General features: G+C 37.5%; 1 protein-coding gene across 2 annotated transcripts in view; it reads left to right on the top strand.

The window, feature by feature from the left end:
• The window catches only part of Rip11 (Rab11 interacting protein), a 43,508-nt gene extending 21,405 nt beyond the window's left edge, over positions 1 to 22,103 (top strand). For both annotated transcript variants that reach the window (XM_071583996.1, XM_071583997.1), the window contains 5 exons: positions 2,333 to 2,543; positions 6,834 to 7,088; positions 11,697 to 11,863; positions 14,259 to 14,425; positions 16,210 to 22,103. In XM_071583996.1, the coding sequence (XP_071440097.1) occupies positions 2,333 to 2,543; positions 6,834 to 7,088; positions 11,697 to 11,863; positions 14,259 to 14,425; positions 16,210 to 16,222 (813 nt within the window). In that variant the 3' untranslated portion in view covers positions 16,223 to 22,103. The remainder of the gene's footprint in view (positions 1 to 2,332; positions 2,544 to 6,833; positions 7,089 to 11,696; positions 11,864 to 14,258; positions 14,426 to 16,209) is intronic.
• The last annotated feature ends 3,070 nt before the right edge of the window (positions 22,104 to 25,173 follow it).

Genomic DNA, 25,173 nt, shown 5'->3' with positions numbered 1-25,173 from the left:
TGTGCAACGGTTGACTTTCTTGTCACCACCTTTGAAGCATCTATCTCCTTAATTTTGTCCATGCACTTGAGGAGAGTGCAAGATAACTATGAACTCCAAACAGCAGAAGGATCAAAAAATAAACAATATTTACAAGCCAACGCAATATGCCACCTTATTGCTTTTTCCCTATGATTCGTCAGTCGAAACAAGACTTAGGTTTGTGTGCCCTTTTATTTGCTATGTAAGGTAACTTTCAGCTAATCAATTATTAAAAAATTAGAGAATGAATGGAATGTTATTTTCTTGTTTTGTCTCATAAACTTTGCTTTGTTAGTATCGGCACTCAGCTGTTCTAGACACCGTCCAAGTTCTATGAAAGTGCCGCCTACATAATGATTGTTTCTAACCTGAATTAAGCTTTTGTAATTTAAAATTTTTTCAAGAAAATTACCCGTGGAGAAGAAAATCGTATACAACAATGTTTAAGCTAGAAGTCATCTATTTTGGGAAAGAAAAAGGAAATCGCGAGGCTGCTAGGATTTATCCATTAATAAATCGTTGAAATCAAAGTTACTTTCTAGTTGTGAAAAGGGGATGATTTGTGGTATGAAAGACTACATAGAATCGGAAAGGATTAAAAGAGTGTCTTATGAAGAAATAAGCCAGTGGATCCGGGAAAGTTGACCGGGTGTCAGAGGAACCTGTGTAAAAAATGGATTTGAAAAAGCTTGAGGCAATATTTTAATGCCATTGCTAGAAGATGAGGAAGAGTTAACTTCGGAGAGTGAACTCGGTGATGTGCCTGAAGAGATAATAAATGCACTTAATTCATTTAATTGTGATTCAGGTGACGAATTGCTTGTATTCGTGTGATCAACCTATCCTATTATATATTTATACATACGTGTATATAATACAACGTACTCTGCCCATACATGAAGTACTATGTATTAGAATAAATGAAGTATAGAAATTACATGTTTCTTCTTTTTCTCATGGATTTATGTGGTAGATGTGTACAAAATAGAATGCAATTAGAAAGGCATGCTTACAGACTAATTTATTTTTCCGAAACTCTTCTATAAATTGTTGTGTACATAGGTCTGTAAATGTTTGGATTTTTTTAGTTTTCATGTTGCATTTTCAAAAGGGTTAATAAAAACAATTGTCTCTAGATAGGTTTCTGTAAACGTAAATTAAGAATGTATCATGAACAGAGCGATTATTTCTAATCTTTTTTATTCGCATCCTACAATAGAAGAAAAGGTGAACATGACCCACGATCCTAAATAATGTCTGCAAAGTTTTCTTTGAATGTACTCTGCACAAAAGATATTTATTTTGGCATGGAAGGCATTATTTTATTTTGCATTACTTTGTATGGAAAAAAATGATTCACTAAATGAGTGTTTCGTTTTGCGAGAAAGGTCATTGAATGGATCATGCTCATATTTGGAGGTTCCTTGGTATCTACAACTGATAGAAGGGTGTTTAGAAAGCAAATTTGGCTGGGACAAAGCATAAACTTATCCCAGAATTGGACAAAAATCCTCCAATGAAATGTATTGACAGCGCAGTAGATTACTAGCTCTTCCAACTAGTATAAAATTTTGTATATTTTTTTCGCATTATGAAATGTTTATTTTGAATGCAAATGCAAATTAGCAGGAAGTTCCATTGCTTCTTAGAAGTGTCTGTGAATGCTGAGTGCATGCCGCAGAGTGAATTGAATTTGCTCATGTTTTCCAGACATTTTTCAATGTTGGAATTTTTTCTTTAATATTATGAGCTATATAATAGTAAATTATGTAAATCTATAGATCAATCTTTATCGTATTTTACCATGAAATTTTATTTTATTGGTACAATTATAATGTTCATGGGAGTATAGAATTGGAAAGATGGTAATATTTAAAGTGGTATAATTTAACTCTTATTCATACATCTTCTAATATTTTTGTAAAGAAAATAGCTAATGAGGTTTGACTTTGAATGTTGGGTATGAACAACTTAGTAGTTTCTTGACTGTCAAAATTTGCAAATATATAGAGGAAGCAGATGAAGGCACCGCAGTTGAATTCACTTCTTAATTAATGTGAAGAATGTGCAGAGCAGTGTCCTCAAAATGGAGTTGGTTGCAGTGTACTGGGGCATTATGGTAGGGAATGGTCCTGTGAAATTGTGGACTTATTGGAGGTGGGCTTCACAAATCTTCGAGTGTGATTTTGTTGAATCAATATATTAGAGACATTGTTGATACCTATATTGTTAACTGCATACTCATATTTTTCCCCTAGAGACTTTTGGAAAGTATTAATTTCATTTAATCTGTTTGCAATCTCCCTGTCAGTTGGATGACCTGTCACACAAAAGCTCTGCCAGCTCACTGAATGCCAGTCAAGGAGGGACAGGGGGACAGCCAGCCAACATGCTCGAAAATCTGGCCGGAGGGGAATTCCTTCGGAGAAACTCAAATGTGCCACCTTCAAAACCTCCGAGGACCTCGAATGTGCCGGAGAAGGATGAGTGGCAGGAGAAACTGTTTGGTCGGCATGGCAAAGGTGTGTGTCATACCCTTCCCACTTGGAATTTGAAAGGAGAAATCATTTGTTTAATGGAGAAGTGAAGTGATAAGTTTGGTCATTCCAGTTGCAAAATTCTAAGGTTTGAATTCATTCTAGACATCATGCAGAAAACCACATTTTTAGTAAAGACTGGTTTGCAAAAAGAAAAACTTCTATTGTATTTCACTCTTCTAACTATCTGACTCAAAAGGATACGCTTTATATGTCCACATAAATTATATATTTAGACCGCCTAGGTTTCAATGCATAGCTTCGTCATCGGGTGATGGTGACGCATGATAAGAATGCAGCACATTGACACCTTGTTCATCTACGTATATAATTGTATAATTTATGTGGAAAAAGAAGAGTATTCTTTTGAGTCATGATCGCTTCCACTAGTAAATCTGAAAACTTCATCAATCTGAATTTTAAGGCAGTATGTTTTGGCCACTCTCATGAATGCCTGGTTAGGATTTTGCTTGTAGTTAATTTGTCTACATTCCAATGTTTGTGTAGGGAGTGGTGGAGGCATTCTGTTTATTTCTGTATAGAGGGGTCATTATTACATATGCGGTGACCACAAATGGAGAGGAGAAATGGTATGGAGCAGTTAGCATGGGAATGGTGACAACTGCGGGAATAGAGGTATGAGTGACAGACCACCCTGTTAGTCTGAACCTTGACACCACCTATTTTCATGGTAATCACAAAAACCAAAAAGTCCCAAAGGAAAATTATCCCATGATAGGGAATGAACTCTACATCCCTCCTCTTACCGGCATAACCCCCAATTTATTGAAAATAACAAAATTGCCTGTCATATCAAAATCCGCAAGACCTGAAATTCACCCCTCTTCCCTTCCTCCTCTGCAGTCCTCACCCTGCAAACTCACATGGTGTGAATGCTGCCCCATTTTTCCACGCCACAGTTTCTTCTTCCCAACAGATGGCTCAATGGCTCCAGTATTTTGAAAAATATCATTTAGCACTTCTCTTGTGTCTTCCCGCCCTTCTTCTTTCATTGTGGAATGCACTACCAACCTCTCTTTTCATGTCGCCAGTCACCACCACTCTACAAAATCTCCCAAATACCTCATCCACCCCATTCCTTAACACACTGCTTCCCACAATAAATCATTTGATAACTGCTTCACCATCACTATGATGGAAGCTCTCCCAGAATTGGCTGGTAGCATTGAGGTGAAAACCAGAGAGATGGCACGTGTTTGACTTTAAGTGACTTTGAACTACCAATCGAAATAACAGCCAATAGTCACCATTTCTCAACCACCCCGACCGAGACAGTCTTGGCAACGGTGGAACTTGTCCAACTGAGTGGTGTGTCATCCCTGATAGCTGGTGAGACAAGGCTTCCTCAGTCATAATTGCACCAAGTTCTTTCAAAGCATAATTGAGAGCAGCAAGGAAGAGGTTCAAAGCCATTACAATTGGGGAATTGGAAAATTAGGAAGATTTTGAGCAAAATAAAATGGAAAAGGAAACTAAAATATATTAATCAGGAGTTATAGAGAGGACATACATATTTCAGGATTGTGTGTGGGGAGAGAGAAGCATAGCAGGAATTACTGGGGTGGAAAAAATATGTCAAGATGCAGCAGAGGGGAAGAGAGCCAGCGTAAAGTATTGAAAGATGATAGGTAATAAATTCAAAGAGAAATTTATAAGAAGAAAGTTCCATGAGGGAACTCCAAACGTCTCACCTATGATTTAGCCGGCCAATACCCTAACCAATAGGCTAAAACAATGTTTGAATGAAGGGCTGACCGATAAGGCAGTTATATAGGAGTTAAATTTCAAAGCATTGGTTATATAATTGAGAAATTGGAGTGATTAGTGAATAGTTATTCAAAAGCTGTCTACCTGCTGATTTTCAGGAAATTCTGAAACCCAGTTGACCGACACTCGTAAGGGGAGTAATTTACTGATAGGTATAACCTTATTATAAGTCACTCCCCTTGTTAATGCAAGTTACTATGGGAATGGAAGGGCCTGCATTTCCCTTGGGGACAAAGATTACTGGGAGGGGAAGGGGCTGCATATCTCGCCAATTGCCAAAATATATTTTAAAAAAGTACAGTGAACTCTTGATTATCTGTGTTAATGGATACCTGATGAAGCCTGGGCAATCGAAAAATGTGGATAACTGCAATGTTTAGATAATGTGGTTGTGATATAATGAGGATGTATGCATAAAATCTCCATTTTTTCATTCCTTGTCATTAAGTTGCATTAATTAGCGATGGAGAGTACACTTTTTGGTTTTTAAGTCATTTAAATAATGACACGATTGTTTTACAAGAACACAGAACTGTCATCAAGTGAATATTTCCCCTAGATATCTAAACCAGGAACTCATAGCCAGGAAAAAACAGATGATTTGTGGAGGACAAATATTGGTTAAAGTTCGTGGATTTGGAATCAAATTCATAGTATATGATATTGATTAAAATAGTGCAGTGTCTATAGTAAATGAATTATTTGTTGCATATTAAAAATATCTATTTGTTCGCCTTAAATTAGAATTCTCAGGGCTAATGAATGTGGGGGGGGGGGGAATGATAATGGAAAGTACAAAACTGTACAAAGCATTAAAAACCATTGACATCTTTTGATTTGGTGAAATGAAAAACTTTTAAGAAAGCTGAGGTATTTCAAACTTAGATATTTTTTAAGTATACAAAAGTCTCTGAACCTTTAATTATCTTCTTGATTGTTACTTTATTAAAATTTGTTAGTGCTGGGAAGAGAATTATCCACCAAACAGATAATCTACACACAGATGATCAATAGTTTACTGCAGTTTGGAGATTTTATGCTGAAGCACTAGGCATGCATTTGCAAATTATGAAACCTTATACTTTGCATTTTTTCATGAGCAACATTGGAAATTGTGGCAATAATAAGGGTTATGGGCACACCTTTTATGTTGAGGCACCTTTTTTAAACATGCATTTATCTTCCCTTACTTTCCTTGTAATCACCTAAACCAGTCTTAAGTCAGCAGATAATGTTTCCCAATTCATTTATAATAATGATAATGCCAATTGCCACCATATTACACAGCACTTCAGCCATCCAGCTTCTTGAGACCACTGTCCCCATGTTTTCATATGTAATGTAGAGTCAGGTGTGCAGTGGATACTTCACATAATCCCATTCCCGCCTTGATTTTAATTTGGCAAAGTCGTTTTATTCTATTATGCCCTTGCATGGTTAAAATGATGAATGCCATTACTTTATGTTGCCTTCCTATTCCATGTCACTGCAATTATTCCATATCTACATTAAATCCCATGATAGAAATTAGTTCTTTGAGCTACGTATAACTCAAACAAATTCACCATAGAGTGGTCTGCTCTTTCGAAAGTAATTTTATTATCACTCCTCAGTCATCACTCATATTGAGCTATTAACCTTGCCTGCAGTGTTTTTCCATTCGTTTTTTCAGGTAAGTTACAAGTTGTGTAATTGGTCAAATCATTGGACAAGAATCATTTAAAATTTTTGGAATTCAAAATCTTTAGTGATGGAATCCATCCTCTCATTGTTAGTAAAACAGCTCTGTTTCAAATAGAATAGAACTGATAATTTGAGACAAACGAAAAAAATTGTTATATATTGAAAATTAATGTATTTTATTTCATTTAGGTGTGTTATAGAATGCAAACTTCTGTTCTAAATTTTTCATAACCCTGAGAAATTAAAGAATAATTTTTATTATGTTCAAACATAAGTCTGTGGGTGATTTTTACATTATGAATGGTGATGAAGTACACCCTCTCTATATTTGGGGCAGATATGGTACTTGACTTGTTGGCACAAGCTGATTGTATTCCCGGCAGTTGGCAGTCTTTGAAACCTGCAGGAAGTGCGCTTTCCCTGTATTCCTCATCCCTCCTTCCTACCGTGCCCAGTTGTGTTTTGGGGTCTATGTTTGGATGGAGAAGAGGTTAATGTAATTAACCGAGCATGTAATGTTCATGTGTGGAAACTATAGTGATGGTTGAATGGGCATCACATAATGGCCCAGGCTACTCGACTCTGAATGAATAACTGATCAAAGCACTTTTCCACTTGATACGATATTTTTTTACTTTACGACCGGGTTTGATGTGCACCTGATGATGATGTAATGCATCGAAACCCGGTTTTAAAATGAAAAAAATGTTATCAATTGGAAAAGTGCAATTCATTATGTTCGACTTCCACCACATCATGCCTGAAGATACTCATTTTGTACTTGACTCTTGTTTATGTGTGCAGATCACGTGATGGACCCGCTAAAGAGGCGGTCATGGGACAGCCCCAAGTCCACATTGTTGAGCCAGCCAGAGGAGGAGGAAGCACCCAAAGGGCATAAGGTGGAAGAGGTGGGTGTTGGGCAGGAGGTGTTGAGCCCACCAAAGACGGCCGCCTCACCTCTGAAGCCACCCGAGGACGTTGTGGAGATCTTGGGGAAGAGGGAAGATGAGAAGGAAATTTCAAAATTTGCGAGGAAGTTTAAGAACTTCAGGCGAGGTGAGTCATTCTGCATCCCCTAGGGTGTGCAGCTCCCTGATTTCCTGGGTGACTCAGTGTTCAAGGTTTAATTAGCCCTTAGAGTGATCTCCCTTTCTGCTAATGCTCTGAAAGACCTTAGTTAACCTTCATGTGGCCCATCGTGCTCTGCATCTTTGAATCCTGAATCATGTTTAAACCTTTTATGTTTAAACTCCCATGTGCCTGCATTGTAAGTGAACCACCTATGAAAGCCAGGAAAGCTCATTTGCTTCATTTCGTAGAGAAGTACTGAATCTCATTTATTTAAAGAAATATAGATTTGCATGATTATACAGGGTGCAGTGATTATCTCCGAACAAATTTCAATTTGAACTTCCTGCCATATTGTAGTTCCACTGGAGGTTGTGATTGGTGTTCTTGAAAGCTATAGGTATCTAGTAAACAGCCATAACCTTAAAATGGCCAAGATGTTAGGTACAAGTGCGGAGTACAATCGAAGAGCCACTATTACGAAAGTGTTTGTGCTGGGCATTTGCCCAGTGAAATAGTTCAATTTTTCAGGTACCCTAGATCCACTGTGTACGGTGTTGTGGCTAATTATAATGCTGTGGAGAAGTATGGGGAAGGTTTCGCGAACCTGGCAAGGAAACCTCATTCAAGGAAACGCTCAGGCGCTGATTTCAGAGGAATTTTGAAAATTTTTGCAAATTTGCAAAATTTGAAGAATGTCATGAAACTGTGGTTGGTAACTGTGGCCTCAGGGAGACAATATGTCTTTCAACAGGACAGTGCTCTAGCTCGTACGAGTCATTTAGTCCAAAACTGGCTCTCAGATGACATTGACATGCTCTGACCAAAGGAGTTCTGGCCCCCGAATAGCCCAGACTTGAACCCCCTTGACTAATATGTTTGTAGTATAGTCAAAACAGTTACCAATAAGACGAGGCTCACTAATGTCACATCTCTATGCACTGCTATCGTAGCAGCATTCACGAATATGGACTGCGTTGTTTTAAAGAGTGCGTGCCATCGATTCAGGACAAGATTGCAGGTGGTCATTTCAGCTGAAGGGGCTTACATTGACTAATGCTACTCTTGGCAAATAGCACTACTTGTATGTAAAACGATTTTCATTTTAATTTGTTGTTTTTTAAATACATTTGCTTTTAAACAAAATTTTCCATTGTCCGGATTTAACTGCTGTACAATTGCATTGCCTTGATTAATGATCATTTTTTCCTCTGGTATGAATCAAGTCATGTCCAAAGCATAAATTCACTTACTTACTCTTTATTGTTATGTTATATGGTTAAAAAAGATTTACATGATTTTGCTCCTCGTAGAAACATTAGCCACAGTAGTCAACATGAAGGTTGGTTTGATAGGTGAGAGTCGAGGTGCACTTGATGCTAATGCCTGTATGCCATTTGAAATTCAAACATCAGGGTGAGGGGGCCATTCCTTTCCCTGTGCTGCCCACCATTTCCCTGGAAACTCTGATGCTCAAAATAATTCACCAAAATTGGGTGAAGGTTCTTAGCGTGTCCAAATGAGTCGCCTAGAATCAACTGCTGGTCTTGAAGTCAGCAGCCCAATTCCCTGCACACTCACTAGACCACTGTGACCCAATGTGGAATCTATGTATATGGTCTTCGTTTGCATGTTTTTGAAGGGACGTGGAATTCTAAGCATACTAATTAGTAAAACTTGTAATTCAGGGTTGTCCTATGTCAAGGTGCGATTGAGATATGGGTAATATAAATTAAAAAGTACGTAATTTATGATGTAATAATTAATTTCTATTCATTCCATAGCTCATTAGTGATAGCATACGACAAAGATTTTCATTTCATTATTACCATGAATTATATACTACCTTGATCAAAAATTTCCCGGAATTTATTCAGAAAATTAAAAATACAAGTTTATTCATCTAAATCTATATTGTCCCCTTCAAAGTAATCCCCATCGACTGCAACACACTTATGCCAGCGCTTGATCCAATCCTCGAAACATTTTTTATATTCGGTTTTCGGTATGTCCATCAGTGCTTCCTGCGATTTTTCCATTACTTCCTCTCGGCTGCTAAAACGCGTTCCCCGTAATGGTTTTTTAACTCGATTGAACAGAAAGAAGTCACAGGGAGCCAAATCAGGTGAATTCGGTGGCTGTTGGATGGTATTTGTTGCATTTTTCGTCAAAAAATTACGAATAATGATAGCACTGTGCGACGGTGCGTTATCATGGTGCAAAATCCACGAGTTTTCTGCCCACATTTCTGGTCTCTTTCGGCGAATTGCTTCACGCAAACGTCTCATAACGCCCAAATAATACTCTTTGTTTACTGTCTGGCCTTCTGGCAAAAATTCATGATGCACTACACCGTTGTAATCCATGAAAACCGTCAGCATTGCCTTCTTTTTTGACTGAAAACGACGTGGTTTTTTTGGTCTCGGCTCATTTGGTGAACGCCATTCACTTGCCTGATGTCTGGATTGCGTGTCGTACTCATAAACCCACGTCTCGTCTCCAGTAATGATCCTTTTGATGAATGTGGGATCGGATTCAGCCTCGCAAATCATGTCTTTTCCGACGTCAACACGGTCTCTTTTTTGCATGAAATTGAGGTTTTTTGGCACCAACTTTGCTGCTACACGACGGAAACCCAAATCATTAACCACAATGTCTTGGGCGGATCCATAGGCAATGTTCAAGTCCTCCGCTATTTCTCTGATGGTTAATTTGCGGTTATTGACCAACATTTCTTTTACTTTATCAATTTTTTCACCGACTTTCGATGTCGATGGTCTGCCACTGCGTTCATCATCTTCGATTGACTCACGACCACTTCTGAACCGCTCGTGCCACTGGTAAACGACCGTTTTTTTTAGAGAATCGTTGCCGAAACACTTTTCCAACATTTCCAACGTCCGTGCGCCACTAAATCCGTTTTTTACGCAAAATTTAATACAAGTTCGTTGTTGCAAATTTAGATCCATTTCTGCAATTGTAAAAAATCGCCAACACACACAGAGATAGATGTACTCTTGGCTACGTAACTTTTGCAAATGTCAAGTTATGACACTAAGATTTAAAGGGAATATCAAAAACAGATGTACCAATTTAACAAAAAAAACAGAACTCAAATCGGAACGATGGGAGCGCCACACGGTGGTTATTCCGGGAACTTTTTGATCCAGGTAGTATAATGCATTGTGTGCAAGCACTTCCTCGGTACCTTGGCCATTGATATTTTATGTATCAATGTTTAATGACTTAGCAGCATGTTCCATGTATACATACATTCTATTTCTTTAAATAAGTCCTGCACAGTAATGACCTGAGCCACGTAGCAGTTTAGCTGGCCTCGGTAGTGGCAGGGTAATGTCCTTGTTTGCCAATCCAAGGGCCGTGGGTTCGATTCCCACCTGGGCGGGTTTTCCTCCACCTAGGGCTTGGGTGTTTTTAATCATCTCCATTGTTTTCACTGTTAATATTCCGATGTTAAGGCCAAAAAGTGCTTAATTTGCACTAAGGATTAATAAATAAATAATTTATACTAGTAACTCTATAAGTATTAGCCTTAAATAAATCCACAATGTGTAGGCTGTCCTCATGTCTTGGAAGTACATGTATGTGTGACTTCACATGAACAATCTAATCATGTTCATAGCAATAAAACTGCATGGAAAAATACAATTCTTATGAAATAGAAAGACTTTTGTTTCCTATTGTACTATTCAAAATCGTCAATAAGTAATTATAAAACTGGCAGATGTCTGGAAAAATTACTGAATACAATACTTTGTAGTTTACATTCAGCATTGACATTAACTTTCCAGGTGATGGAACTTCCCCCAATTCTTGCATTTTTATTTGAAATAATGATGAAAGAATTTCTCATTTTGCAACATACAAGTGCATTGCCACCAATTAGAAGTATAAGTTTACGTTGACCAGGCATTGGCATTCTTTATTCATTGTTAGGAGTCCAGTTTTTGTGTATTGTGTGCATTCCGTTTTGTTCTTTTCTTGGATATATTACATTTGTCTTGGGTATAAATACTTTCAATGGCCAAAATAGCATTCTCATCATCTTGCGGAACTGAGTTATTTATATATGATCATAACACCAGCTAGTATTATCGACGATGCAAAGGCTCTTGTGGCATGAGGATTGTGAGTGGTGCATGCTTCTTCATTTCACTGCATTTGTTGCTTTCTGCTGACAACAGTCCAGCCAACTTAATAGCTGGCAGCTTGAGGCTGAAGTGAAGATGCCATTGGTAACATTGGTGAAAGTGTTGTCAGCAGGAAGCAGCTTGGCACAGGCAATGAAACCTTGAAGCATGCAGCCTTCACTAGTATGATAATACTTTTAAAAAATTCAGTATGGTGCACTCCCTGTGGTACTGAAAGTGTATTTTTAGAGAATGTATATTAATTGATTTCCCATTTATATTTTACTTTTATCACTTTAAAATATAACCAATGAATCAATCAATCAACCATTTATTAATTCTATGTTTAAACTGTTTGCATTGTGTGGCTGATTTTATATTTTGCTTGCGTGTTGATGTCTCCATTCGGCTGTGTAACCAGTTGATATTCTCATTCATTTAACAGAATCAAAATTTACTGATTTGTTCTCTGAAAACAAGCCGCCTGTGGACCACAATGATACCCCAGCAGAACGAATAATAATTGGCGATGAAGCGAAAGGAGTCTCTCCAAAGTCAAATCACAGACTCCCGCTTGAAATCCTTCAGAAGTATGAAGGGAAGTCGAGAGAGGTAATAATTTTTAGTGAATTTCCCACCTAAGTTTGAAAATTTTTGTGAATTTCCCACCTAAGTTTGAAAATTTATGCTTCTCCTAGCCTTAGTGGAAATTCTCTCCTATGTCTGCTATAGTGAGTGCAATTCCAAGCATGAATGTGGCAATTTGTCTGCATTCTTTTCTTTATTTTACTGTACTTCATTTGGCATGGAAGAATTGGCATGACAACGCCTTGGCTTTGGGGTTTGGCATCCTCTGCTCAAGGCTCTGCCTCTAGATTCATTCGTATTTATGGTGCCCACTGTCACTCTCAAATCCTATTTTTATATCAGATCCACTGAAATGTGGTGAAGAATAAGAAAGGAGTTGCTTGTACACCATTTGTATCAAATTGACATTCAAAATGGTGGGTATGCTGAAATATGATCAGTGAGGTGAGAAATACAGTTACAACTCTTCATTTTGAAATTCAAAAGACTAAAAATGTTAGGCTTCAGAATGTACGGCTTCAAAATAAACATTGAAAAATCCCTTAAAATTCCCCATTTTCAATACTTGGCATATACTTTTCATTAGTTATTACACTTTGAAATGATCAAAATAAATGTTACAGTGTCTCTTTATATTTATCTATATTTTCATGCATTCATAGTAATATTCCATGAACTATGGCTGTATGAAATTGGGAAGCATTATCAGAGTCTCTGTAAAAATATAAGATTCTCATTGAGAAAATACTTGCAGCTTGTATAATCTACCATGAAGCAAACAAAAATCATTGGATGAAATTAAATTTTTCATAAATATTAAGTTTAAAAATGCAAATTTCTACTTAATTGGCATATTAATCTAATGCTTTAGTCACAGCTTTGATATTTGCCTGCATTTCCCAGTAAAGTGTCAATGAGTAGGTATCCCACCGAGGACATTGAACTGTAATTGAACTCTTACATAGTTTTGTGGTATTAGTTAAGGGCGCAGTATGACTGACTCTAAAACTCAAACTATTACTCAAGTGTACGGGGTTTTCAAATTTCTTGCCATAGTATCTTTTTGGCTTGCAGTGGTATGTCCTTGTAGTTCCTCTTATCTCCTTCAACCTTGGCAGCATTTTGGTAGTGATCTCAAAAGAGCTTTGAGGAAACTTGACCTCATGAACCGATTCCTTCCTTTACTTGTTTACTTGATGCAATAAAATACTCTATCCCACAACAGAGTACAGGGTTTCCCTTGAGTCGCTGGCGGTGGTATCATTTGCAAACTGAATAGACCGTCAAATTTTCCTCTTTTTCGTCATAATTAATTATTTAAATACTGTGTTAGTACAAAAGTTTGTGAAGTCCTTGAATTAATTCAGTGCTCAATGGTGGATGCTTTTAAATTGTCTTACTGTGTCCTTCCGTTCCCATGCTCAGAAGTGTATCTTCCTCCTCTTGGTTATAAGTCCTCCTGAGGAAAGTGGTTACTCTGGAGCTGTTTCCCGTTTCAAAGCTCTGTGTCAATTTTTGCCACTAATCCATGCTCTTTGAGTTCCTTGTGTATTCAGCCTGCCATTTCACTTTTGCTCTGGGGTTTGGAACATATAGGAGACAACATTAAATCTGAAATTTTTATGCAAGTATTAGACCTTATTGATTCCATATCTGTGAAAAACCAGTCGTTGCAGCCAATTTTATCCTTAATTGGGGATTTTTTGGGAAATATTAAGTCATCTCCTTAACAAGCCAGTATGACAGAGCCCAGGCCTATGTTTTTATTGGTAAAAGTAATTTATCTGCTAGATTATCACAAAAAAACTATACCTATCACTATTTTATCACGAAGTCCTTGTTTTTTGTAATAATTTTACCATTTTCTTCGAATAAAGAATGAATAAATGCATCCAGAATAGATAATCATTTAACAGAGTCTTTTTTTCAATTGTGTAATGATCATGGTTAAAAATGTGGTGTCCCAATGCTCCACCCACATGTCTCCCTCCCATTGGAGGCATGTGACGCTGGTTGGCCATCATTGGCATCTCGTCACCAAAGGGCTTATTGCCTGGCAAGAGTATGAATGAGAGCAATGTATGCTTTAAAGAGAGTAGCTAGCTGTTTTTGTTAAAGATGTGAAGGGATATCGGTTTTCATTAAACTAATTAAAGATGAATAATAACTGTTGAAATCAAAATGACTTGTTTCACCTTTGAAACCTGCATGTTGGGAAAGAAATCTGTGGCTGTTCTAAAGTTATGGCTGTTTGGGTCTGGAAATTTGGAGTTTGGGAAATGCTTGCTCGTGTGCATTGCATCCTTGCATGGCAATAGGCCTGACTGCCCCTTGTCGTGGATTTGATTGTCATGCCTCCACTCTAATGTCATGATTGTCTTCATCCTCTTGGGAGTTTCAATGAAATCTGATTTTCCAGGACTTGATTGAGATGATTATGAATCTGCAATCCAGTTTGAGCAGGCAAGAATTAAGAATGCATGACCTAGAAGATTACCTTGACAACTTATTGGTTAGAGTGATGGAAACCACACCCCGAATACTTCAGACTCCATATCTGACGAACCTGAAAGCTGCTACTTGGAGGTAAGTCCTCAAACCATCTCTCAAATGTACCGAGTATCTTGAATGAGGGAATCAAAGACTCGAGTGGCCTTCTTTTTCTGGGCTGATTAATTGTGGCCTGGAACACATTTCTCTAACCCGGAAGTTAATTTATGAGTTTTAGGAGATTGTTTTCGCAGGAGTATCCATGATAAATCGTGTTACAATCCTTGCACTGGTTAATATTTCACAGGATATTGTTTGGAAAACTTTTTCTTTCATTCATGATCATTTTAACAGGTTTCATAAATTTATTATTTGTTAACTCTGAGAAATGAGCATTTAGGCATATTCAAGTAATAGAATTTTTCTTTAATTAAAATTGAGTGAAATGGAATCCATTGCTGGTGTAAGTTCCAATATAATCTTTGAGCCAAAGGATATTTGGTGTAAAATTTGATAATGTGGCATTTATTTTATTATGACCAATAAAACTTTCACTTGTTCATTAAGCCTTTGAAAAGAAATAGAGCAAAAAATTAAATTAGTTAATTTTTTTTTATTTTTCAATATAATCTCCTTTGAGCTGAATACCCTTGTCCCAGTGTTTCTCCAAATTTTTCAAGCCGTCCAAGAAGTAGGATTTCGAAAGGTGCTCAAAATGGGGGCACTTGTTGGCGATTACCTCCTTGTTCCAAGTGAATCATTTTTAAGCCAAGCCATTTTTCTTTAAGTTTGGAATTTAAAAAAGTCACTCGAGGCAAATCTGGCAAATGAGGTGGTTGTTTTAATAATTCGAACTTCAATTCCATAATTTCCACCATTGAAATTGTACAGGTGTGCCCCTGTGCATTTTCTTGATATTTTCTTCATTTATCCGTTGTGCAAGTAATCGATGTATGCATGCATCACAAAAAATCATGGCCATCACCTTGTCTGCTCATTTTACCATCTTACCTTCTTTGGAGCCGGATTGTCTTTAGAAACACACTTTTTTCCACACTTCCATCATGCTAAGAAATGCCCTCTTCATATCTCTTTGAAATTGAAAAACAATATGATTCGGATGACAGTTGCAATGTTAATAAAAAACAGTTAAAACATCTCCTTTGAATGAGTTCGATATCTCATAGATGACCCTCTGTGAGAATTTAATCTGTGATACATGAATTTGGCAAGAAGCAGACACGGCCACAGGAGATGGGATGACATAAGGAAGAAATGGTAATTCTCCCTTTCCATTCGCAGGCCTAGACCGTTTGACTAGAATCTTTATGGGCCACAGTGCATACTCTGTTCAATCTGTATGGTGCTTCGTGGTGAGCATGTTTTATTCTTTAATGGATGGTTATTTGTAATGAGTATGGCTGTATGGCTCTGTAAATTGATCCCAGGCATTGACGCATGCCCAGGCGTAATGTATTGCATCGCAGAGAAGAAAAATTGTGTCCACTGAATTGATTCCTTCTGATTACTGGTGAACTTTTGATAGCAAATTTTTCTATTGTTAACTTTAAATTGAGCACATTGGCGGTGGAATGCCATAATTCCATCATGAGCAAATTTTGGAAGCAAATGGGAGATAGTCCAAGACAGGTTTGTACTGATATTCACATTAGTTCTTGTAGACACGTAGCTAAACATCCAGACATGATAATTTCATTATTAGAATAAAAACGTCCATGAAATAATGAGCCTCTTTGAGCATCCAAGTGTGGCTCACCCTTTCTGCTTATTCAATGTTTTTGAAATTTAAATGAAGTCTGCATTGTTGATAATTGATGAAAATGGATTTGATAATATCAGGGAGTAATTTCTTTTTGCAGGGGTTTCCGGTGAGAGGGGGACTTCAGAAATGACTGACTGGCTGTGCTGAGGTTTGGCAGTATCTCATAGGCTGTGTTTGGTGGCTTATTTATATAAATTACTGTTAGAATTTCAGAAACATACAGGTAGTAATTACCTACATTCCAATCATTAAGTGGCCTTTACTATAAAATTTGAATGATTTATAGGTTTGGTCGAAAATTTTGCTGTATTAAGAAAAAACAGTTTGTGATATTTAATAAACTTTGGGGAGAGATGTGTTTTAGGCTTTTACTCTGTCATTACAATAGCCTCTCAGCCATGATAACACGAAGAGTCAGTTCTACTCTGTTGTACATTACGAAATAGTTTAAGAGCTGAAAAATTCTTGAAGTTCTGTTAGTTTTATTTAATGATATTCTGTTGTTGATCACTTTATTAAAAATATTTTATTATATATTTGCTGATGGTGAAGTGTAACCATAGCTAGGTGGTACAAAAACAAATATTTCCTGTGATTATTACAGACAGAAATGGATTACAGTTGATTTTTGCGATGATTTTCATAAGTCATGGTTCATCACTTATACTGGAATGAAGCAATGATTGATGAGGGTTGTATTTTCTCTCCCATTTTTGTTATAATTGGATTCATACTTGTGTTTCTGAAGGTTTTTTTGATAGCTCAAAAATTAAATCCATCTTTTTTAACTGTATTACCTCATACTTTGATTTAGAAATGGGTATTTCATACTAATCTAAATTTCATGCTACCAAAGCAAACATTTTTTGATTCACATATGCCCATAAAAATCAGTGAATTTTTGGCTATGTTTATTAGGAATCCTTAAAACTTTCTCTTAATTGTTTGAATAATATGAATAATATATTAATTTAACCACCTGAGTCAGGGAATAGTATAAAAAAATAGGTCCATTTGTTTTATGTGGTGTAGCTGTTACTCATCATAGTAAGTTTGTGAAATGATGACCATTTGGAGTGAACAAACAGAAAAATTTACTTCAACTGGTCCTTTGGTTAGTGTTGGCATTTGTATATTACCATGTTACTTTAATTGCATATAATATGTAAGTAATTAATGGCAGCAGTGTATGTTGGAACCTCTTCATTGTCATATCAATTCATAATTCACAGTAAACCCTCGTTATTTTGATTCAATCAAATCTGAACTAATGTGTCATTCAAACTGGGAGCACTTCATTGTCAAAGTGGCAGGATCATGCGTAGGAGGGCCATCTTAAAATGCATATCAAGTGAAATTTGAAGTCAGCTTGCTCACTAACTTGTTTAGGGTATAAATATTTCTAAAAATTTACTATTTCTATTCATTTTTATGCATGTAGAAAAGTTTGCATGCACACATGAAAAAGACATCAATTTTTTCACGTACTCATTCAGACAAATGTGCTGATTCCTCATCTGGTAACGTCTTTTGGCATAATTAATTCATAATTTAAAATTCACTAAGTGATGATTAAAATGTAAGCAGAATCTCTCATGCATGACTTAAATGATTATGAGGTTGCATCAATGATTTTCTGTGCATAATACAAGAGAAAATTGTTGCTGTGGATATTCAAAATGTTTTCTCATGCAGAGCTGAATCGGGATTCCCAGTGGACATATGTCATAATAACTCACACTCCAAACTCCCGCATTGCTATGGATTCCTCATTGTGGGGCCCACCTTATTTAAGTTTCTGTGGCGGAGATTAGCTTATGGGGTGGATGTAGAAAATGTTAACTGAGCCACAAGAATAATTTTGCACTGGTAGTAGTTATTGCTCTCTCTATAACTAATCTATGAGCTTAACTTTTGAGGTGTGAGTTTGGTGATAACAGAATTTGATTCTGGCGAATGCAAATTCATTTAGTTCAAAGTGGATCGGGCTGCTCAAGGAAGAGAGAGCGATTGTGAATGATTCTTTTGGGTTGTTCACTGCTTGGCTGTGGGAGGGAGGGTGGAGATGGCATCCTTTTGGGGGGTTCACATAGGACCACGTGGAAATTAACCTGCATCTGACAAGAAGCGGAAGTGCCTTTTCCACCCATGTGTCTCTCTAGGCGTCGTCCGTCCCTGCACTCGGGTCTCCCAGTGGTGTGCCTTATTGATGGACCATGGGTGTCAGTAGTGCATTGATTGAAATCCCCTCACTATCAGACTCACCAGGAGAATATTTTGAATAGAATTCATGAGTGATGTTGAAGATATCCTTTTACAACAAAAACAAATACTTAATTTTACAGCTGTCTTGTGCAGTAAAACTTGTTCGCAAAGAACCAGCTTTAGAAAAAATTGCCTACTAGTGGCAATCAAAAATGTTAATGGATCAAGTTTTTGGATGATTGTGTTACCGTCTGAGCCTTTGATGTAACTAACGATGCAGCGTTGCTGAATTAAGAGAGTGATCCATGGTTCAGGTAATATTCTGGGTGGATCATGGCCCAGCTGACCAAGAGAGGAATGCTTATTCCCTGGGAATATTTTAATGAAATCAGGAGATGGATGATGAAAAAGACACTTTAACAATATTTGCCCTCCACTCCAACTAACCCCATTGTAGTTTGTGAATTGAGTTGACAAACAGCAAGCAAGCAATATGCTGCTTTGCCATATCATACTCCAGGGATAACTTAAGGCTATGGTTTTAGGTATCTAGTTTTGTAAATTTTATGCCAAAGTACTTCTTGCTCAAAATTTTCTTACGAGACATACTAAAATTTTGGCTTATTAAGTTTTCTCACATGTGTAATTAATAGATGAGATCCTGAGCAAGATATGTTCTTAAGTTTTGTTTCAAAAAATAAATTATCAAATTGTTATTAATACTATTCTTAAACTTTGACGATAATGCTTCATATTTTTGGTCTATTCACCTTCAAAATGACGAGGCTTTACTGGAATCACATATCGAGTTTTGGCGACTATATTTTTGATAGCCTTATAAAAGACTTTTTAGAGAAATTATGTATGTTAAGTGATAATTGGACTATGGTCATGTCAACTGTATGACTTACTGATATTTCCATGACCTGTGACCTCCATAAAATGTGTGTCCCCTCATTTGAAGAGTCAGTGCAGTGATCAGAAATTGGATGCAGTGATTGAGTTTATCAAAAGAAATGTTTTTTTACTGCATGCAGTAATTGATAATGTTTTTAATTCCTTCATGTGAATCCCATTCTTGTGTTCTGGAATGAGTACCATCAGGTTATCATGTAAGGAATCTATTTCCTGTCACAAGTGTCCATATTGAGTGGGGAAATGCCCCTCTTAAAACTCCAAGTGTAATGTATAACATTTCCCCAAGGTAGCCTTCAAGTCCAACCCACTGAGTCTATTTTTCTTCAATCTGCGTGTATCATATCCAACTAATCTCTCCCATCACCACCAAGAAATGACCACCGGAACGCTAGATCTCTTGTCACTCCAATTTGCACAAATCTCTTTCAGGCATGTCATTTCACCCAATGGGAATGACTTAAGAATGAGAAATGGGAAATTGTGCCTCTGGAACAAATTATAGGCATTCCTGTGGAGGGGCATTAGTTGAGGTAGTCAAAAATGTAATGTAGGTGCTCTTGCATGTGCGATATCCACTTCTGAATTGTAGCAAACTGAGTCGAGTGATATTTTGCAGAGTATTTCCAGTTGGGGGGGGGTGTGGAAGTGATGACAGCTAGTGAAGGAGGCAGTGGACAGTAGGATGGAGTGAGTTGGAGGTCATCACCATCGCGGGGGATGTATAGCAGTCCAATGCATCACATGATGACAGGTGGCAAAGGTTTCAGAAAACAGCACCCGCCTCCAAATGTTCATCAGGCATGAGTCTTGAACATTGTGGAATTCCAATTTAGTTGTGGCCACTTGATAAGATTTTGTCCCACTCCAAAGGTTATATGTTATGAATAATTGCATTGCATCATTAAGTATTTTCAATTTTGTGAATTAATTTTGCTTGTGGTATATGGAGGAATGATTTTCCATAGCTGCATTCACTCCATAGTCCCCTTGGCCGCCCTCTCTGTTTTCTCACAACTCCGTACCATTGGGTTTCCTTTGAACGTATGTCATAGGTGTCGGCAATTGCTCACTGCTGCAGTTCTGCTCTTACTTTTGCATAAAAATAATGAAGGGTACTCACTTTACTGATTGTTTTTTCCTAGTGAGTACTTGATGTTTTTTTCTTGTTCTCACCTAGCCAAACATTGGCTAAGTTAATGGCACATTTTCAATGTAGGCTCTCTGGAAAAAAATCGTGATAGGTGGATTCGAGAAATTTAGCCTAGGTGAAGGGAGGGAGTAGGATTGGCAGTAGTGTGCAATTGTAGCAGTGACTGAATGGAGTGAGTAGGTGCTGGGGGTGTTGTCCCAGAGGCAAGGAGAGTAAATTTGTTTTTGTCTTTCATGGGTGCCACCCAAGGAAATATGCTCATGAAATAATCTGTAAAAATTGTGTTGTATTGATGATATTTTGAAATAATTGCCATATTATTGGTATATATTTGATTCTTATCTATACTTCCCCCTTTGAAGATTTATTAAATGTGGTAGTAAAATAGAAAACGGCAATAAAGCTTAGGACGAGATACTCATGAAACTAGGTTTTTCATATTAAATGTTGTTTTAATGCCAAATGAGACTAGGTACTTATTTCTTAATTATTTATTTTTTAGCATTATATTGACGGATCCCATTCCATGGATAGCTTAAGAATTTGATTCTTTCCAAACATGTTGAAATTGGTGCAAGGGCATGCGTTTGCATGTAGTTGAAATCTACCATTCATATTATGATGTGTGTCCGTGATCACATGGCATCTCCTCATGGGAGCTGTGAAATCAATGATTATAAGCAACATTTGCTTGGTGTTCATCAAGTATTCAGCAGTATTGTGCACTGGATTGCTTCTTATTCATTATAAGTTTTTAATGTTCTTTCATGCTGTTCTGAGAAAGTTTTTTTGAGTGTGTGCATGAGATTGGCTGTCCGTTGCAAAGGTGCTTATGGAGTAAGAACTTAAAATGTAGAAACTGAAGTATGACTGGGCCCTTTTCTTCCATAGGATAAGTTGATATATATCTTAGGTTTTGTTAAATGGGAACCAATCCCCTCTGGTAAGCATTCCAGAGTTCATGCATCAATGGAAAGTGGCGACGCCTTTGAAAAAATAAACATTAATTGTGGGTGTAATATAACTTATGACTGGTGGGTGTAAATGAGAATCTCAGCATTGGGTTTCAAGGGGGGGTGTGTATAGGCGGTATGAATTAGGTGTAGGGAGTCAAGTGGATGGACAAAGGAGGGAATGAAGTAAATTGTGATAGTTATTCACAATTTTTATTTGATGATTTTAAAAAAATCAATATCATTTAAAGGCAACTAACCATATTTAACAGTACATATAAGATACTCTTTTCAGTCGTAATAATTTTTTACTTTGTGAAGGAATGAGATGATGGTGTATCCAAAGTTGCTCATTGCTAATATTTTTGGAATGGGGGACAATGTTTTTCCTGCCTTGTAATCAGCTGCCCCATAAAGTCAGAATCATAATCCTTAATGTAAGTGGTGAAGAGCAGGTACTAACATAATGGTTGGAGGCTCCTGGGGCTCCCCTTTTTGCTAGTGAAGGGGCTCGCTATGAAGAAAATCCGTCTCATCCCTCGGGATGAACACAGTTTCAGTGGATGGGCCATGTTTCTCCCTCGCCTCATTGTTGAGGGGAGCAATGTATGTGCCTTGAGGTCACATTTCCAATGCAATAAAAGGGGCAAAAGGTTAAAATGTGTGTGTGTACAGTGTTTTTCATTATGTATTTGTTAGAAACGATGGACGAATGAAATTTGTTAACAATATTTATGAGGAATAAATAAGATTTAAAACATTTGAGCCAGTTTGTTGTCATTCTTTGGGCATGTGATGAATAACCGTGGACTGTAGATTGATGTGAGGATGTCAATTCTCAATTCTTCCCGGCTAAACTTGGTGGCAGTTCATGTTCATTAAATGAAGAACATAATGTATCTTTCCACTGTTCTTTATTTTTGTACAACTAGTTTCAATGCTTACGTGTCATCATCAGGTAAAAATCAATCAAGTCGCAGTCCATTTATATACCATTCATGAGGGAGGGGGAGAAGGAGGGGTTGCAATTGTCATTGATGGGGAGAGGGGTGTTAAGCCTCAGGAAAAGTGATTGGTGGGTTCACAGTGAAGGGGGGATTGTTGGGTCTTTCTGTGAAGGAAAGGGGTACTTCCAGGATTGGGGAGAGGTATTCAAACAATAAATCGTTAACCAAATGACCCCTTTTTAAATTCTTCCTGATTTCCAGCTCTTCCCACCTGTCCATCCTTGTGAGACGCACTCAAATTAGGGTCAGAGGCAATGATACCGTATCTGCGCACCATTTTTAACATTACGTTAAATAATCATCAAATCCCCGATGATTGGAGGAAGGCTTATGTAATACCAATTTTTAAGGGTGGGACCAATAGCAGTGTAGAGAACTATCGCCCGATTAGCCTAACGTCTGTAACCTGTAAACTAATGGAGAAGAAGGTCGCAAAATATCTACGTGACTTCTGGGAGGATAAGGACTGGCTATTTAAATACCAACATGGCTTTCGCAAAGGGTACTCATGCGAAACCCAACTACTTGGACTCTGCCAGGAAATATCAGACTGCTTAGACAAAGGTAAAGAAATAGATGCAGTTATACTCGACTTCTCAAAAGCCTTCGACAGGGTTCCCCATGACAGATTGTTAGATAAAATTGGAAAACTAAATATTGATAAAAGAGTACTACTATGGACGAAGGCCTTCCTACAAGATAGAACCCAGCAGGTTCGTGTTGGGCACAAAATCTCAGAAGAAACTCGCGTCACATCCGGAGTACCTCAGGGTAGCGTGCTTGGTCCTCCTCTGTTTCTTTGTTACGTGAATGACCTTGCGGAATGTGTCAATTCCAAAATACGATTGTTCGCTGATGACTGTATACTCTATAGGGAAATCAGCAGCAGCAGTGATCGCGACGTTCTGCAGGGTGACATAGATAACGTGGCTAATTGGATCAAAATCAACAAAATGGAGATAAACATTGCAAAAACTATCCACATCTCATTCTCCAAAAGGAAGGCAGGTGAGGGAAGGGTATATAAAATAATGGGAGAAACGATTGTAACAAAAGATAATTGTAAATATCTAGGGGTACACCTAAGTAAAGACTTAGGGTGGGGACTTCACACAGATTATGTGGTAGGCAAGGCCTTTAAATCGCTCCACTGGGTCATGCGGAGCCTCAAAGGAAGCACTAAATCAACTAAAGAATTGGCCTACAAAACAATTGTAAGGCCTATTGTCGAATATGCGACCACAGTATGGGATCCCTTTGAAATAGGGCATGTGAAAAAATTAGAAGCAGTGCAAAGGAAGGCTGCCAGGTACGTTTTAGGGCGACATAGGCAGACCGACAGTGTAAGTGACATGCTAGGCTCACCAGGATGGGGGTCACTAAAGAACAGACGGAAGCTGAATAGACTGTGTGCCATTTTTAAAATATTGAAAGCTGACGGAGGCTGGAAAGAACTGAACGAGAGTGTAAATAAGCCATGTTATCTCGGCAGGAATGATCACCCGCTTAAAATCAAATACATGCCCCAAAGGACAAACACCGCCAAGTTTTCGTTCCTAAATATGGGAATCAAAGAGTGGAACCAGCTGCCTGATGAACTCTTTAAGCCCTTACCCAAAAGCATTAAATCATTTAGGCGTGAATGCAAAAGGTATACATGATGGGATTGTTAAATGACACCATTTAATGGCGACTATTTAATGACACTGTGATACGTTTTAAGAATGACTACTGTTTGTTATATCATGTCATTGCCACCCGGCTTATCGCCTAACAGCAATGTATCCCAAATAAATAAATAAATAAATTCCTTTTTCCATCTGGAGTAAGAGTTCCGGTTTGAAATCACTCCCATGATTTTCTTCCCATAGATGTTTGGCAAAGTGAGATTGCGTGAGGTCACAGTTTCTAAAGCATCGTTTATGTTCCTCCACCCATGTTTTTAATTATCTCCCCATTTGGCCTATATATATAGCACTACAGTCCTTACAAGTTAACTCATAAATGCCACTTATTTTGTGTACCTATTTTGTCTTTTGTAGTATTCAGGAATGATTTTAAGTTATTCGTATAGTAAAAAGCTATTCAAAAGTTTTCCATAGGAAAGAGGTTGGCTAACTTTGTGAAATCTATCCACAATAAGGAAGCCACCATTTTTAACCTATTTCCTCCACATTAATTGGTTTGAACAAAAGATTGTATGCTTTAAAGGAACGTTTTCTTTGTAGTATTTTTTCAATTAAATTTTCTTTGTAGTCATTTTTCATTGCTAAATCTTTAATCGTTTTGAGTTCTTGAACAAAATTACTTTTGGAAAGAGGAATGGCCAACAGTCTATTTAGTAGGAAATGAAAAGTGGAAAGCTTGTGCGATATGTGATAGGGGGAGTTGAAGGGGATGATGTGGTCTGTGGTGGTACTATTCCGCAAAATTTCCAATTCAAAGTCCTGTCCCTTTCTCGACACTGTGATATCTAGAAATTTTAGTTGATTATTTTGTGCTTTCTCACAAGTGAAACTGATACTTCTGATACATTTTGTTCTTCATTTAATGATGTCAATTCTCCTTGAGGAGTTGAGATTCAGATGGAAGAGTCATTGGATTCAATGATTGGCGTTGTTTGCGCGTGGAAGCAGGCTCCTTGATGTTGAAGGTGTGGAAAGGGAAGGTTTGGGGGTGGTTTCATCCATAAGGTAGAAATCTGACTTAGCAGTCATACTCAAAGATGCCATAGGGAGGAAGGCTTTGCATGGGGAGGCAATGAGACCAATGATCAATTTTTAAGTGGCTTGCTCTTTGTGATTATTGACCACTTTGGAAAAACTACC

This window comes from Hetaerina americana, unplaced genomic scaffold (assembly GCF_022747635.1).
Source record: "Hetaerina americana unplaced genomic scaffold, ioHetAmer1.1.p SCAF_16, whole genome shotgun sequence".
NCBI lineage: Eukaryota > Metazoa > Arthropoda > Insecta > Odonata > Calopterygidae > Hetaerina > Hetaerina americana.
This window is presented reverse-complemented; position numbering and strand designations above follow the sequence as displayed.